The sequence below is a fragment of the Amphiprion ocellaris genome, chromosome 16, assembly GCF_022539595.1.
Source record: "Amphiprion ocellaris isolate individual 3 ecotype Okinawa chromosome 16, ASM2253959v1, whole genome shotgun sequence".
NCBI lineage: Eukaryota > Metazoa > Chordata > Actinopteri > Pomacentridae > Amphiprion > Amphiprion ocellaris.
In genome coordinates this window covers 19,847,336-19,864,875 of record NC_072781.1, presented here as the reverse complement: position 1 = coordinate 19,864,875, position 17,540 = coordinate 19,847,336, and the positions used below count along the sequence as shown (strand labels likewise).

Sequence of the window (17,540 nt, the reverse complement as noted above, 5' to 3'; positions counted from 1 at the left end):
TTGTTTTATTTTTTAAAAAGTGATATGCAGCCTTCAAGGTACAGTAAGTGCCAAAATGTTTTTAACAGTGTTACAATTCTCCTCATTCTAATAGTTGTCATTGCTGTTGAGGATGGATTATACTTATTATCTTATTGAATTTTATCCTGAATCCTTAATGAGTTTTTATCATCTTTACTTGTGAGATGGAGATCCAAAATACTGAATCTACCCTCTGTAGCAATGGCCACTATCAGAATATGGAACTATTAACACCTACTGTACTTTAAAACACATCTTTCTTTTTTTTTTTTTAACTGGAGTCATTTCATTTTATTTTGTTTGAATTTATGACAAGCACTTTGTTTTGACTGAGCTCCTTTGATTCATGCCTTTTAAAAAGTGCATTGTGTTGAATAAAAAAGTTGTTAAATTGTCACTGTGGTGTCACTTTCATGTTTTGTAACATTAGCTGATTATAATTGTGTAGTAGTATTTCAGTTTCAAATTAATTTTGAGTACACATCCCCCAGATTATGAGTTCAGAATACTGAAAATTTTGAGTGTATTTCTCAAATTATATGAGCTGAAAAATATTGGACATTTTGAGTGAATTACTCCCTAATTATAAGTTGAGGAATATTAATATTTATAAGATAACATTGAGATAATTTAAGGCAACTCCAAATGTAATTTTTATTTTATGTTAACTCAAAACATTTAAAAACATCACTAAAATATTTTTGTGTAATCTGTTACAAAATAATTTTTGAGTTCTGTGAACTCATTTGGGTTTACAGTGTAGTGATGAACTAAAAATAGGTATATATGATAGTTTATATATATATGTATATATATATATGTGTATATATATACATATAGGGGTCCTCGACTTACGTCGGAATTATCAATGTACTTTTATTTTGAAAATGTCTGTTGATAGTTGTCATTTCCTGGCCGCTGTTTCTGTTTACCTTTACACATTTATGTGCTTTACTGGTTAAGTTCAAAGGATGTATTTACATGTATTTATGTTTTCTTATTCTGTTTTTGTTGCAGTTTTCGCTCTGTTTGTAATGTGTATCAAGAGCCACAGTAAAGAAGTCAAGTTTTCCACTACTCTCGATTCATTTTGCAAGCATGAGTTTAACTAGTTGGTCAGCTGCAGCTTTTACCATCACCATTTTCTTTGCTATCAGAAGAGTCTGACTTGCTTGAGAGCCATAATGAAGGGCAAAAAGTTAGCGAATGTAGCACAATCCAAGGTGGTGTACAACTGGCGAATGTAAACAAAGCCGTCTTATAGCGCCGCGTCATGATGTATTTGTTCGCTCCGCTCATCAACCAGTTCCACGTAACCAGTTCTGATGTAACGACGAAATGCCTTAGATCGAGGATGTCGTAAACCGAGGACACCCTGTGTGTGTGTGCGTGCGTGCGTGCGTGCGTGCGTGCGTGCGTGCGTGTGTGCGTGCGTGTGTGTGTGCGTGTGTGTGTGTGTGTGTGTGTGTGTGTGTGTGTGTGTGTATATATATATATATATGTCAGTCATTCTCCTCTTTACAACTCCCAGGTCCTTCCATGATCTCTGATTTAATCTGTAAATCCAGGCCCTCCACTTGCCAGCTACATCTCTTTAAAGTGTTCATCAACACTTGATAGTGGCCAAAAAGCATTGTTTATAGAACATTATTACTGTTTCTATCATTATGTCCATGTTTGCACCCACAACAAGGTACAGACATTGTTATTGGCATGGCGATATTAAGAACCCAATTTTTTGAGTGGCCTCCCCTGCTGTTGAGTGAATTAATGAGAATACTTGTTGTTAGCCAGTAAGTGATTAAAGCAGGGAGTGCAAAGTAAGAGAACAGGAAGGGATTTATGAAAGGTAAACAAAATGGAAGAACAAATGGTTAAAAATACCAGTGGGGAGGAATTGGTAGGGAGGACAAAATGAAGAATGTGGATGGTGAAGCCAGGGCCTTGAGTTGTGCAGTCTACAGGGCTGATAGCCTTAAATGGAAAAGCCTAACTTTACTGTACACTTCACCACAAGTGTCATAGTCTGCACCACATGATGCTTGTCTAGTTGCAGTGAAAACAATCACAATACTCAGTCAAGCCATTAATAACTGTTTATCTGTCAGTACATGTGTGTATGTGCATCACGCGTGCCTATTTGTCAGTGTGTGTGCTTCAGGGTGTTAATTTCCAGTGATGGGATGAGTCCTTGGCATCCCAGCATGATACATATTAAAAGTCAATTGGCCTTAAAATTTGGCCAGACCCCCAAAGTAGGCAGCGAGACATATCTGTCAGCTAATGGTAGAGCAGCCCACAGTCATACAGGCTGAAATTCAATCTGACCACAGAAGTCAATGGGCCAGAGACAGAATGTCACAAAGACTGACCATTACACTAATGACAACCTCTCTGCTAACTGGCCCACACTTCCCTCCATGACTCCTGGTACACTCTCAGAGTGGCTACTGGTGGGCAGTTGGTGTGCCACTGTGTGTCTGCATGCATCTGTGACACATTGAGATTTATGAAGAATAAAAGTCCCCAAAGAGCTTTTAAATCTATATACACTGCAGAGATACAACAATGTACTAGCGGTATGTCCAAAGGTCATGTGTTTGTCTTGTCAATGTCCTTTTGGTCTGCAACATTAGCAAGAACTATCAGCGTCTCCTTGCTCTTAATTTCTCGCCTGTGTGCCTGTGTGGTGAGGTATGTCAGTGCTGGCTGGGAAACAGAAAGAAATGAAGGCAGAGAGGCTATCACCCTCCTGCTGCTGTGATTTTGTTAGAACCTCAACTATAATTACTGTGCACGCTATTTGCTGCATCACCAAACTTTACCACTTAGGACCAAAGTATGACTTGAAAACTTCTTGAGTAAACTCTTTAGACTTGATACATTTTCACTCAAAAAAAGTTAACATTGCTGCATTTTTACAGCCATAAAAAAGCAAATCTTCAACTCTCTTATTTAAGGCATCCTGAGGCAGGGGTCCTGTTTGGTTTCTGCAATGACAATGATAGATGATTGGCATTTCAAACACTCATGACTTGGTCTATAATAAATGAAAAGTCTGCATAAAACCCACCGTACAGCGTATTCCCTGTCTATAACATCATAATGACAGAAGTCAGATACAACCCTGAAGGAAGGCATGTTTGCCTTCTCTCATTACAAGTCCAGTGTCTGACCTGCAGCTGTCACCATTGAACAGAATATTAGATGTTAACATAGTTGGAACTCAGTTACAGTATACTGTATATAGATCCTGAGAAATGCCAGGTTTCAGCAAAGCTTTGGATGGGTATTGTGATGCTTGGGATAAGCCACAGTTGGCAAAATCTGCATGATCTGTTTCTGAAGACTGGCAGAGCTGCTTGACATTGTGCCTGTAAGTGCTAATACATTAAGGTTTTTTTTTTTTTAATGTTCATTTCTAGCTTGAAAAAAACATCACTTATAATTCCACAACTGTAATGCCCAAATCTTTGGCTCTGTGGACAAAGAACCTTTTCCATTGAAATATTCAAAGTCTTAATTTCAGTCATTTAGAGAGAAAGTGTAACATGTGACCTTTGTACCTCCTAACAGGCAATCTCAGTGTTAAATCTCTCTTATAGTCTCTGCACTCAATACACAAAAAGGACAATAAAATTGCATAACAACCAAAAAGTGCAACTTTCTACAAAATTACTGTGAGTAGTTAAGCTGAAAATTTGGCACTAAACAGGCAAAAAATTAAATACATTTAAAACAAGAAAATCACTCAGAGAGTGCAGTACTCCACCAAGGCTGCTCAGTCATATCATTTCCGACGACTGAAATCTTCAAAAGAGTCGTGGCAGAAATCACGGCAACATTGAATGTGACCATTTAATATAGATGTACCCACAAACAAAATGACCTTGCGCTGAGCACAGGCATGTTATGCATGTGCACATTATGTACAGATACCAAATCACATGACCTAAATATGCAGCGGGTGGCGGGAATTGATGGGACTCGGAAAATGTTTGTACAGTTGGCTAAAGAGGCTGCCTATGGTCAAGGTGTTTCTGGTGTAATGCCCAGTAACAACACTGGCATTACTGGCAATTGTTTATTTAGAATATATTACTGTCTTGGAGATGTCTGAAAGACAACAGAATAATTAGTATATATTTATATGTTTAGTTACCCCAGTCCAATGTCATCAGTCCCCTTCATTATCTGTCTGTCACTGCTGTCTGTAGCCCCTCCACCTTCCTTTGGCTTAATCCATCTTGGTAGCAGATGCTCCAGGCCTGGGGCAGACTCCTCACCGTGTGAAGCAGACAGCCTTTGTTAACATTTCATTATTCTCTTGGCCAATGACAGCCATGAAGTTCCATAGCAATCAAACCCTTTGAACTGTAAAAAACAAGCTTGTTCCCAGTCTCCTTCCATTTTACACAACTGCAGAATTAAAGAGAACCAAGGATTAATGACCATTTATGAAGTAGACTGACCTCATCATTCTGTTAACTAGAGAGAGTGCGCAACTAACAAACTAACAACAGCAACAAACACTACAGATATGGAGCCACAAACACATGGCTAAGAACCTGAAGGGATAACACAATACACTGATGGGCTGGGCAGGGAAACAAGGCAGGTGGTAAACAAAACTGAGAATGGCACAGAAAGAAGAGCTAAGAGGAGTATGGTAAGGGCACTTGCAGGACTGACTGAGAGAAGAATAGAAAACAAAACTGACAAAACAAAACAAAGTTAGGTGACAGATAAGGGCTGGGAAAGCACAGGCATGAAAAACAGGATGGCTGGTTCTGAGTTTTTAAACTGCGTGACAGGCAATGAACGATCCAGAATGACATGTAGAGAACGAGGCAGGGTACCAGTAAGGGCATGTGTTGAAGTCAACGATCTGGTAGCCTGAGGCCTGAGTCAGGATTTTATAGAGAGGAGGATCATTTGTGGCAGCTGAGCAGCCTCGGCTAAGGTGTTCACACTTCCTGCTGATTAGGCAGCAGCTCACTGAGACGGTGAGAGACAGAAAGTAGAAGCAGAGACTGGCAGCAAATCAGGGGCTGGGGCAGGAATCCTAACAGGAACAGTTCAGAAATTGTCAGAGCAACATCTTATTTGTTTAATACATACAGCAATCAGGCATAACATTATGACCACCTTCTTAATTTTGTGTTGGTCCCCTTTATGCTGCTAAAACTCCTCTGACCCAGTGGGCCATGGACACAGGACCTCTGGGGATGTCCTGTGGCACCCGGATGGTGGTAGTGAATTCTGTGGGTCCTGTGGGTTGCAGGGTGGGACCGACCTAGATCAAGCTTATCCTGTAACATCGCACAGATGCTCAGTAAGATCTGGATCTGGGAAGTTTGGAGTCCAAGTGAATACCTTAGCTCTGTTGTGTTTCCCGGGCCGCTCCTGAGCAGTTTTTGCAGTGTGTTGGGTTGCATTGTCCTGCTGAGGGTGGCAACTGGCATCAATGACTGCTGTTGCCATGGGAGGTGGGGAGTTGCTTGACCAGCAGTGTTTAGATGGGTGGTACATGTCAAACATCCACATGTCAGGACTCAAGGTTTCCCAGCAGAATACTGCATTATAACAAGATGATCGAAGTTGTTCACTTCACCTGTCGGTGGTCATGATATTGTGGCTGATTGGTGTAAATGTTAACTGGTTTGATATTCTTAAACTGCATGTACACTACCAGTCAAAAGTATTTACATTGTAGATTCTCAGTGAAGGCATCAAATCTATGAATGAACGCATATGGAATTATGTAGTGTCAAGATACATGGAGGTATGAGATCCCAGAATCAGCCACAAGGGTGAGACTCTGGCAGAATAACAGCAAAATAAGGGAACATTGTGATATTGATTTATGATCAAATTATGCCATAACCAATGAATGTGGTTAATCTAACTCAAATACCTATTTTCATATGATCTTTGTTTGAAACAGTGTAAAAATCAGAAGAGTGTCTCACTGTAAAAAGTGATGTTTTCATTATTTTGGAATACTTGTCTTCATAATCTTTATTTAAGAAGTAACTAAGTCAGAACTGCAACTCACTGTGAAAATTTATGTTTTTGATTAATATGAGGAGGGCTTTATGAAATGGAAATGCTTTTAAGAGTTTTGATTATTATGAAACTGAGATGTTTTAGAAAGAGTTTTGATTACTGTTAAACTAAGAGGTTTTTAACCTGGTAATGAGGTGAGAAGTCAAGAGCTAAACTGAACTAGGGTCAAGTGTTCACGGTAAAGGTTATTAAGTTTGAAATAGACTTCAGGGATTTTGGTGAGTCTGACATCTGTTTCTCCATTTCCTGATCAGGAGCCTGTTTTGAGTTGCAGATGGAAAAAGTACATTAATAGAGAAGTGAGACTGAGTGGAAGGGCCCAAACAGTCCAAAATAGATGGTTTTAGTTCCTCAAACATGCGGAAAGAATGAAGTCATTGTTCAAGTTAATTTAGTATGAGATCATTGCTTATGTTAATTAAGTGTGCTGTCATTGCATATGCAAAACGGTTCACTTTACTATAAATTACACCCGATCGAGACAGAAGTTGGGAGTTGTTGCGAGTTGGTCACTCATTGCAAGCCAGGGTAGAAATACTCTGAGCAAAGGGGATTTTACCACGTAACTTGGATGGGGGATTCAACATGATCTGCAAAGGAGGTAACTGTTCTACTGGAATTATGGACTGAAGGACGGCTCTTTCTGCACTGTTTGAGGATTACGAAAGACTGTGATCTAAAAATAACACTGGCTGAAGGAACATTACTGAACTCTATTTTCTCCGTGAGGAACAACACCAGAATGGATTAACAAAGTTTTTACTGGCCCAAACAACAAAAATGGATACAAGCAGATCTAAATCTGGACCAAACCCCCTCCACTTCCCCCTGGAGCCGGTGACCCTCAAAGGCTCGTCGGTCTTCAGGTGTGCAGCCGGCGATGGCCAAGCCGACTGCTCTCTCCCTCTAAATTACGCAATTTGGGTGATTATTATTTCTTTTATATGAAAGCATAGTTCCACGTATGAGACGTGTTAAGCAATTGAAATAATATTAATGTTTGGTCGATTGTTTGATGATTAAGAGCTTATGCTGCGCCCTTGCTGGAATTATAATAAAATATTTATCCTGCAATTAAAGTTAACAGATTGGAAATTCACTTTATCCCTATCACAATGATTAAGTAATTATGAACATCTTCTCTGGTGGTAAAAAGTCAGGTTAATGTGTGCATTACATCTAAACAGGTTCTGTAAGGTTACTAGTCTTTGGGGCCGAGGGTGGCCTTTTTTAAACCTATCCCAGGGGTTTTCTATTCCTAACCTCTAAACTTTAACCTAGCAACTTACCAAGTGCCAAAGCTATGAGAGGAAAGCTGCCGTTAACAGACGTGACTGGTAATCAATATAACCACTCAAAAGGGACTATTCAGTTAGATTAATTATCAGAGGACGCGGGATAGGCGTCTGGATGGAGGCAGTTAGAAGCTAGGTGAGTTTCCTCGCTCTGACCAGCTTAATCGTTCCTCAGAATCCCATCTGGACTAGATTCCCTCTGGGCTATGAGGACCGGAGCCGTTAGATGGAGAGCTGGTCCAGTTGTTCTCTGGACAATCAATTAATTAATTTAAATTGATTTAAGAGGATTACTGCTATAACCTTTAGGGTTTAAACAGTAGTTAACAAAAAAGTGTGAAATAAGTCAGAACATGTTTTATATTTCAGATTCTTCAAATTAGCCAGCCTTTGCTTTGATCACTGCTTTACACACTCTTGGCATTCTCTCAATGAGCTTCATGAGTTAGTCACCTGAAATGGTTTACCAACAGTCTTGAAGGAGTTCCCAGTGATGCTGAGCACTTGTTGGCCCTTTTTCCTTCACTCTGCAGTCCATCTCATCCCAAACCAAACAAATTAAGACCAAACCTTGTTTTTAAGCCCCAAAATTGTAAATGACTTTATTTTATACAAACTCTTTGGAGCCAGATTCAAATCAGCATCTAACCAGTCATGGATGTGTCTATTCCAACGAATGGTGTTAAGTTTCACTGTCCAGGAGAGGTCAGAGGGTCATTCTTGACTTTTGCATTAAAGCCAAAATTTTACCTCAGGTTTAACATTTTTAAAATCTGATGTTTGTGAAGAAGATTCAGTTGCAGCACACAAACTATCACGGTAAAATAAAACCCTCATTCTTCAATGCCTTTGGCTTCTAAGACCCCAAAATACAGCAATGAGAACTCAGTCAAGCTGTACCATATCTATTCTTTCAAACATGGACCACACCTGAATTTAGTAGAAGGCCTGCATGGGCTCCATTCTGACAGTACTGTATATCCCACTTAGCATGTCTCTTTAATTGAAACTATTTCCACAAGTTAACAAAGCCCTTTTACACTGACTAAAGGTGTGTGTCAGCATTCATTGACTGTCCTGTGCTGTGTGAGAGAAGTTGGCCTTTCTGTGAAGCATCTTCTAATGGATGAATGCTCAGACTCTCCATACTGCAGGAATAATGAGATGCTATATCACTGCACTGAGCTGCCCGGGAGCCCCCTGATTAAGACATACACATACACACACACACACACACACACACACACACACACACACACACACACACACACACACACACACACACACACACACACACACACACACACACACACATGCAGCCTTCCAGCATAACTAATAGGAATGTTTCATGGTGATGACAGCGAGCAGCATGTATGTGTCTGTCTAAGCATTATGGCTGTTACGATACTAATGAGAACAAATGAGAGCCATTCATTTCCTGCCTGGCTGCTGATTGGTCCTGATGGCCAATATGGCACTGGGTAATCCATCTTCAGGCCCCTCCCTCTACCAACCAGCTGGCAACCTACTGGGAGAGCATTATCCAATGAAATATCACCATGGAAGGCGAAGGATGGGGAGGATTTACAGAGGGCTGAGGGAATAGTGTTGGAATACATGGAACACAACCCCTAAACACAGTGAGGGTTAGGGTGCATAACACTCAAATTGAATGGCATCAGCAGTTATAGTTAAAGTGACTGTCCTTCTTGTAGTGGTGTGTTGGTCTCCACGACCCTCAAACTTGGTTACAATGTCTTTCTGCTGTAACTGAGTTATTTTCCACAGCCACACAGTTAGTACACACTTTCAGATGCGATGTAAATCTTGTGCTTTTGAAACAGGCATGAATCAAAAATATTTAGCTATATATTTCTACAGGGCCCAAGTGGGACTCATTGTTAAGTCTACAATAGAGCACTGTTCTGAAAAATCTTGTAATTCAGTGTACTTTTTAAAAATTTTTCCAATTCAGTGCAAGTAAGGGTTGCTTCACAACGTGGATTTATTTCAACATGAGTGCACATCTCCAACATTATTCTTAACAACACAACAATAACAGAATCTATATTGTGTTCAAATAATTGTTTACAGATATCAAATCTTTAAAATGAAATAAAAGAATAACTAAAAATACTAAATTAAAAAAATAAAAAATAAAATAAAAAGTATTGCACTTTCAAATAACATTATCATCTCTTTTTCCTCTGCAAGGAAACAGTTCCATCACAACTTAGATTTCACAAATTAGTGTTCACAGATATCTAATCCTTGTGAGTAAAGAAAAAAATAATTGCATTGTTCTCTGCAAGTTTGTTATTCACAGTATAACAAAGCTTTCTAATGATGCCATTATCTCTTTTTCCTCTGCATTCTTTTATGAATTTCACTGTTGACGAACTTCTCTCTCTTACTTGTGTGATGGACAGTGTTAATAGCAACTTGTAGGCCAGTCCAATCACATGGTAGGCATCAGTTAGCAGATTGTACTGAGAGAGGATGAGATGAACACAAATGACACAGTTTTTACAGGAGGAACGAATTTTGCTCTGTAGTTCAACATCCTGTTGTTCCATGGAAGGATTCTCCTCGCTTCCTTGTGGCATTCCACTAGCTGTCCTGACAGTGTAACCCTCCAGAGGGGACATCTTTAGTCTGTCCTTTAGTCTGACATGCAAGGCTGTAGAGTTCACTACATAATGTATCAGCTGTAGCTCTATTGTCAAACTTAAGCAGACATTTGGTTACTTCTTCCAGAGCCAAGCTGGGGAGTCTATTTTCCCTCACATGAGCAAAGTTTCAGGCAAAATCTGAGCAAAGCTTTGCATTGGCCGAAAACCTTCTATGAATACTGTCTGTCACTGTGTCCACAATGACATTGTGAACTTTGACCTTCTGCAAGCTCTCCTGGCATTCGTTTCTTTTTTCTGGACCTTCTCTCAGTAAGGGCAGTCTGCACTACCAGCTCACACTCTTCCTCCTCTTGTAACTTTCCATTAGCACACTTCACAAACTGCACGCTTAACTCCTTCAAAGTCCCTAGCACACTCCCTGAGACCCTCCTCTGTCGCCTCAACCAGACGTTGAGCTGTGATGATATTCATTCCCCTTGTCTGTAAGTATTTTGAAAGGGGGGATGTTTGAGCAGTGAGCACTGTCTCATACCTCAAAAGGCCTCTATGAATCCCTTTGCCTTGGCCCTCACAGTTGCCTGTTGTGTTCTGTCATCTACAGTGCCTTGCAAAAGTATTCACCCCCCTTGACATTTTTCATGTTTTGTTGCCTCACAACCTGAAATTACAATGGATTGTTTGAAGGTTGGCGTCATTTAATTTACAGAACATGCCTGCAAATTTGAAGATGTGATTATTTGTTTTATTGTGAAGCAAACAAAAAATATGACAAAATAACAGAAAACATCAATGTGCATAACTATTCACCTCCCTAAAATCAGTACTTTATAGAGCCACCTTTAGTGGCAATCACAGCTGCATGTCATTTTTGATAAGTCTCTATGAGCTTGCCACCTCTTGCCAATGGGATTTTTGCCCTTTCCTCCAGGGAAAACTGCTCCAGTTTGATGGTTTGCATTTGTGAACAGCAATCTTTAAGTCTGATCACAGATTCTCAGTTGGATTGAGGCCTATATGCTTTGACTAGGCCATTCCAACACATTTATATGTTTCCCCTTAAACCACTCAAGTGTTGCATTAACAGTATATTGGGTCATTGTCCTGCATGGGTCCTGGAAGGTGCACCTCTGTTCTAGTCTCAAATCTCTTACAGACTGCTACAGGTTTTGCTCAAGAATATCCCTGTATTTAGCACCATACATCTTTCCCTCAACTTGGACCAGTTTTCCCAGTCCCTCCTGCTGAAAAACATCCCCACAGCATGATGCTGCCACCACCATGTTTCACTGTGGGGATGGTGTTCTTGGGGTAATGAGATGTTTTGGGTGTGCGCCAGACACAGTGTTTTCCCTTATGGCTGAAAAGTTACATTTTAGTCTCATCTGACCAGAGGACCTTCCTCCATACATTTTGAGTCTCCCACATGCCTTTTTGCAAATTAAAATGTGCCTTCTTATTTTTAGCTAAAAGTAATGGCTTTCTTCTTATCACTCTTCCATAATGCCCAGCTCTATGGAGCGTACGGCTTATTGTGGTCCTATAGACAGATACTCCAGTCTCTGCTGTGGAACACCGCAGCTCCTCCAGGGTTACCTTTGGTCTCTCTGTGCTGCCCCTCCGATTAATGCTGTACTTGCTCGGTCCATGAATTTTGGTGGGCAGGCCTCCCTTGACGGGTTTGTTTTGGTGCCATGTTCTTTCCACATGATTTGATGGATTTGATGGTGCTCCTGGGGATCATCAAAAATTGGGATATTTTTTTATGACCCAACCATGACTTGTACTTCTAAACAACTTTGTCCCTGACTTGTTCGGAGAGTTCCTTGGTCTTCATGGCGGTGTCTGGTTAGTGGTGCCTCCTGCTTAGGTGTTGCAGCCTCTGGGGCTTTTCAGAAAAGGTATGTATATACTGACAGATCATGTGACATACAAGTGGACTTCATTTCACTAATTATGTGACTTCTGAAGGTAATTGGTTGCACCAGGGCTTTTTGGGGGCTTCATAGCAAAGGGGGTGAATACATATGCACCTGCCAATTTTTAGTTTTTTATTTTTAAAAATTACTTTATATATATATATATATATATATATATATATATATATATATATATATATATTTCTCATTTCACTTCAAAACTGACTATTTTGTGCAGATCCATCAAATTGAATTCAGATTTTTTTTAAAAATTTAAATTAGAGGTTGTAATGTGACAAAATAGGCAAAAAGCCAACAGGGGGTGAATACTTTTGCAAGGCACTGTATAATGGTGTGTAAAGTCATAAGCACTTCAAGAAACAAGGCTCCCTGAGCATTCCCAAAGCACCTAAAGACTTCACTTAGTGCTTGATCCTTAGCCCACCACCTGGTTGGCCCTACTGGGCACAGTCGTCTGTGATGCTTGTCCTGACTCATCTCTTTCCACCTCTGCATGCGCTTGTATGACCCTCTTAGGAAAACTGCTATATCATTAAGCAGCGAAAAGAGGGATGCACTTTCTACAACACTACCTGCTGTGTCAGTTAATACAAGATTCAAAAGATGTGCATAACACCATATGTGACTCTGACTGGGAGACTGCACAGAGAGGAGTGTAGAAAACCCCCGGTACTGTCCTTGCATATTGGCTGCACCATGTGTGGAGTTCCCCACACATGTGCCAATATCAATATTAAGCTCCAGTAGAACCTTTTTCAGGATCTCTGCAAAATACTGCCCTGTAGATGACTCACAGTCCACCATAGCAAACAATCTTTCATGAGTGACATCAGTTACATATCCTAGGATGATGGAGCACTGGTCTTTGCTGTCGATATCTTGTGTGGTGTCAATTTGGACTGAAAATATGCCAGTTTGTCTTACTTCTTTGGCTATAATCGCCTTTATCAGTTGGCTGATGACATCTACAACTTTATTGAATGTGTCTTTTAACAGCAGTGTAGAGACCTGTCTTTTGCAGCAGTTTCATGCTGCTTCTGGCTGTTTTCTATACAAGTGTTTACATGCTGTTGTAGGCAAATGTCATATCTACTCAAAAGTAGAATCAACTCTAAGATGTTGCCATGATTAACAGCAATGTTTTCTAAGCTGTAACCTGTCTCCTCTTTATCTCCCCTGTAGCTAAGGCCACATTTGCCGATAATTTTAATAACATCCACTATGCGCTCCATCACCTGATATTTCTGTTTCACTTGCTCAGCACACAATGGCATTTGGTTGCCAGTCAAAATGCTTTATATGTCTGCCTTTTGTACATTCAGAAAGTAAGCATCTGCACTATCTCTGTGTGTCTTACTTTTTTCATGTTCCACAATCCTTTGGTGAATGTGTTTCCAGTCTTTCATGCCTTCCTTCATGAAAAGGCCATCACTAACCACAGGTGCAAATGCCAGACAGACAGAACAGTACAGAGACTGATTTTTGTCACTGTAAGTCAGCCACTTGCGGTTGGTTCAATCTTTGCTATTGAAAACTTTTGGTATAGCAATATTAGGGGTTTGACGAGGATTATAAGAAAACAATGTATGTATATCCTGTGACTGAGGGCAAGCAAAGTAATCAAAACTATCAACAGAATCATCTTCATCTGTCTCATTCCTAACTTGTGGTTCAGGGTTCTGCTGCTGAGCTGCTGCCTCTGTAATCAGTCTCTGAGTAGACTCTGCTCTCCCTTTCACACTTCCTCCAGTTTCCCTAGACTCGCCTGCACCTGTATCACAATAAAAAATAATAATCTGTAGGGATTTTTAGCACATTTGATATCCATAACACATTTTGACTTAACCAATTAAGATATTTTCAATGGCAAAATATGCAGGCTTATTTCATGTTACTTTCATCCTATTCCCTTTCAATTGAGGGCTATGTGTATTTACTATCTTACTTTTAATGATAAAAATGAAACAGGTCACTACTGTCATTTGGGCATAGAAAGTGGTTATATTGGAACTAATGCTTGCTTGTTCACATACTCTGCTACAACAGCTACAACAGCTCACCTGTTCCTTCCATACTGGCAGGAGCAATCCCTGGCTCTACTTCTGACACTAAATCACATTTTAAAAATGGTGAAAAATATTGAACTTGTAAAGTGTTGTAACTGGCAAACATATTCACTAGTCGAATTTGACAGTTTTACTAGTTAGTTGTGTGCACATGTCAAATAGTAAACAATTTTATCAAACATGTTCAGTTAAAGTCTGTACAAGTTCAGTATTGAGCCTTACAAGTGAGACAAAATGTCTTCAGATAGTTAACTAGTGAGATGAATATCAGTGTCACTTGGTAACTAGTGGATATTTGGGGCATCACTAGTTAAGTAGTACAAAATTTTGAGGTTCACTAGTTAAATATTTGGACTTCAAGAGGCTTTCACTAGTTAACTAGTCAGTGTTTTGGCCTTCACTAGTTAACTAGTATAGTGGATGTTTTGGTTCTTATTAGTTAACTAGTGAAGGAAAATCCTAGGTCACTACTTAACTAGTGAGGAGAATCCATGTTTAACATGTTGAAAATGACTGACTAGTCAGTTTTTGTGCAACTAGTACGGCAAAGTGCATAACTAGTGTGGCCGAATGTCCAACTAGTTCTGACAAAGACCGAACTAGTGAAGAAAACTAATGTCTGATATCGAGGATATGGAATAAATGCTTGAAGGGCTTTCCATACTTTACCATTTTACAGAGGACATGCAGCCTGCCTGTCCACAGGCAGTGGAGATGGTGGGAGACAGGAGGATGCTGCTTAAGCAATCATCCCTGTTGGTGAACATATATTACCCCCTACTGGACAGTGATAGCATTAGGCTCCTAAAGTAACGCTTCTTCACTGGTGAGTAAAACAGAACTACTGCAAGTTCTTCCTTCCTGCTGCTATCAGACTTTACAACCAACAATGCTCAGTAGATCACTCAAAAAAGTGTTATATTTTACTCTGGTGTAACATCAGTGCATCAGACCTGTGCATTATAAATGTTGTGTACACATAAAATACTCTGTATATTATGTTTTTTTTTTCCTCTTGAAATAATCTATTAAATATCCATCCATCCATTATCTATACACCGCTTAATCTCGATTAGGATCGTGGGTGGGACACCCTGGACAGGTCACCATCGCAGGACTACACATACATACAGACAAACAATCACACTCACACCTACGGACAATTTAGAGTTACCAATTAATCTGAACATATTTTTACTTCACCAAGGAACGGGCGGAGTTATGTGACGATCGGCGTACGTTTGTCTGTGAATCTGTCTGTCTGTCTGTCTGTCTGTGTGAAACATTACTGAAAAACGGATCAAGAGATTTGGATGAAATTTTCAGAGAAGGTCAGAAATGGCACAAGGACCAAGTGATTAGATTTTGGCAGTGATGCGGCTTATAGTCTGGATCTACAGCTTTGTTAAGATTTCCCATTGGGAGATATAGCAGCCGGCACAGCGTCGCTGTAACCACGATATGAACACTGTGTCAGTTACCCACTGACGATCACATGATTGCGATCCTACTACAAATTGAATGTGATTTATCAGTTGGAAATCATACAAGAAACAAATGATTAAACTGTGGTCTGTTTCCGAGTCCCATCAATTGCTGCTGTCCGCTACATATTTAGGTCACGCAATGTAGCAAACCCCAGCCAGACAGTTAAGTTCAGCCGTCAGCCTTATTTTGAACACAAATTCACCTTTCTGTCCTTCACTCCTTTCTTCACAGTAAGACCTTGTCCCCACTAGGTGCTTCTAAGTTTAGACATATCCTTTGCTAGACAGCAACAGCATGTAACCGTTGTCTTTCATCTTTATTTGAATTTTCTGACTTTTCGGCAGCGTCTTCGTCATGTCAAGAAACCGCATCTTAGAGAATCACTTCCTGTGCCGCTGGAATGATGACAAAATAAAAGCCCGCAACATTAAAAATACGTTTTCAAAATAAAAGCATGGAAGGAACGGTTATTTTAACAGTAGCAAAACAAAGGTTTGCCAAAACTGATGAACTGATCAACAGACTTTTATAAGAGTAATTTACACCCAATTTGGTATTCATACATAACATGCACATGCATAACACATGCTTGTGCTCAGTGCAAGGACATTTTTTATTAAAGATTTCATCAGTCGGAAATGATATGTCAACTGAACAGCCTTGGTGGAGTACTGCTCTCTCTGACTGCTTTTCTAGTTGGACTATGGGAGGAAGCTGGAGTACCCAAAGAAAACCCATGTAATCAAAGGGAGAACATGCAAACTCCATGCAGAAAGATTCCAAGGCCAGGACACAAACCAGGGATCTTCTAGCTACAAGGCAACAGTGCTAACCACTGAGCCACTGTGCAGCCCTCTATTAAATATCAATGTTTTTTAAAAACATATAGAATAAGCCTGTGCAATAATGATATTTTCCGCATTCAGAGGAATCTGTGCAATGTCTTGAATTTCTACATAGAAAATAATCTGTACAATGTCAAAAGTACTTATTTATCTTGTCACTACATTTTTGGCACTATGCCTTTCGCTGCTCTAACACTGCAGATGTGGGACTGATATCTTCCCCTATTCACACACTCACGTAATAGTGGGCAGGAGGGTTTGGGGTTTTGACTACTTATTTTGAATCATTGACAGATCTCTCTAACTCAGCTGTAGCTGCAGGTATATGGGCAAATTATGTATTTTGTTGTTTTATTTGGAAGAGTGGATGTCATTAAAAATTAGCTTTCTCGTGAGGCAGGACATGTCAACTTTTTCTGTATGTAACTATCTCTGACCAGAACTGAAGTGCTTTTGCTTCCAAAATCATGACAGACTCAGGACATGAACCCCAGTTGCCAGTGTCAAAGTCCTGTGCATAACACACCCCACATCTACCATGACTACCTCAGTACAGCGTCTGTGTGGAAGCACAAATTATCCTGTCATTGGTTGGAAAGCAGGAGGCAACGATTTGTGTAACAGTTGCAGGTTTCAAGAGTTTTTGATTACAGCCAGTAGAAAACATTCTTACATTAGACTTCCAGTTAAATAATTTATAAAACAGAAATGTTTCCATTTTGCCTGTGCGGTCTTTCATTTGGCAACATGAATCCACTTTTCACATGAAAAAACCACAACATTATCGATTTACCCGATTAGGTTTGGATTTGTTTGTGACATACAGTGTGGCAGGTCTCCGACCAGCTGGTGGCATTCCAAATACCTAGTTCAGTAATAATAACTGAATGGAATAGAATGAATGTTGGCGCCAAGGGGTAGAACAAAACCAGTCTTTCATGCAGCAGCAGTCGAGGTAAAGTCATGAGATTAAGACGCGTAATGCGAGGCGGGTGGTTTTTAGCCAGTGATCACTAGCAGAGAACACTGTCATGCTTCTTTTAACTGCAACAAAAATTGAAAGCACATGATCAATGTGGTCGCTGGAGAGTGGTGGGAGGTTGATTTTGGGTGAAATACATTTGAAAATTAATAGTCATGCTGTGCAGTGGTGGAGATATTCTTATTCTTGTGTTCTGAAAAACAG

At 40.0% G+C, this 17,540-nt stretch overlaps 1 protein-coding gene across 1 annotated transcript in view; it reads left to right on the top strand.

The window, feature by feature from the left end:
* The first annotated feature begins 6,611 nt into the window (after positions 1 to 6,611).
* slc2a15a (solute carrier family 2 member 15a) overlaps positions 6,612 to 17,540 on the top strand; it is a 54,546-nt gene continuing 43,617 nt past the window's right edge. The window contains exon 1 of the mRNA XM_055018261.1: positions 6,612 to 7,014. Coding sequence (XP_054874236.1) covers positions 6,871 to 7,014 — 144 coding nt within the window. The 5' untranslated portion in view covers positions 6,612 to 6,870. The remainder of the gene's footprint in view (positions 7,015 to 17,540) is intronic.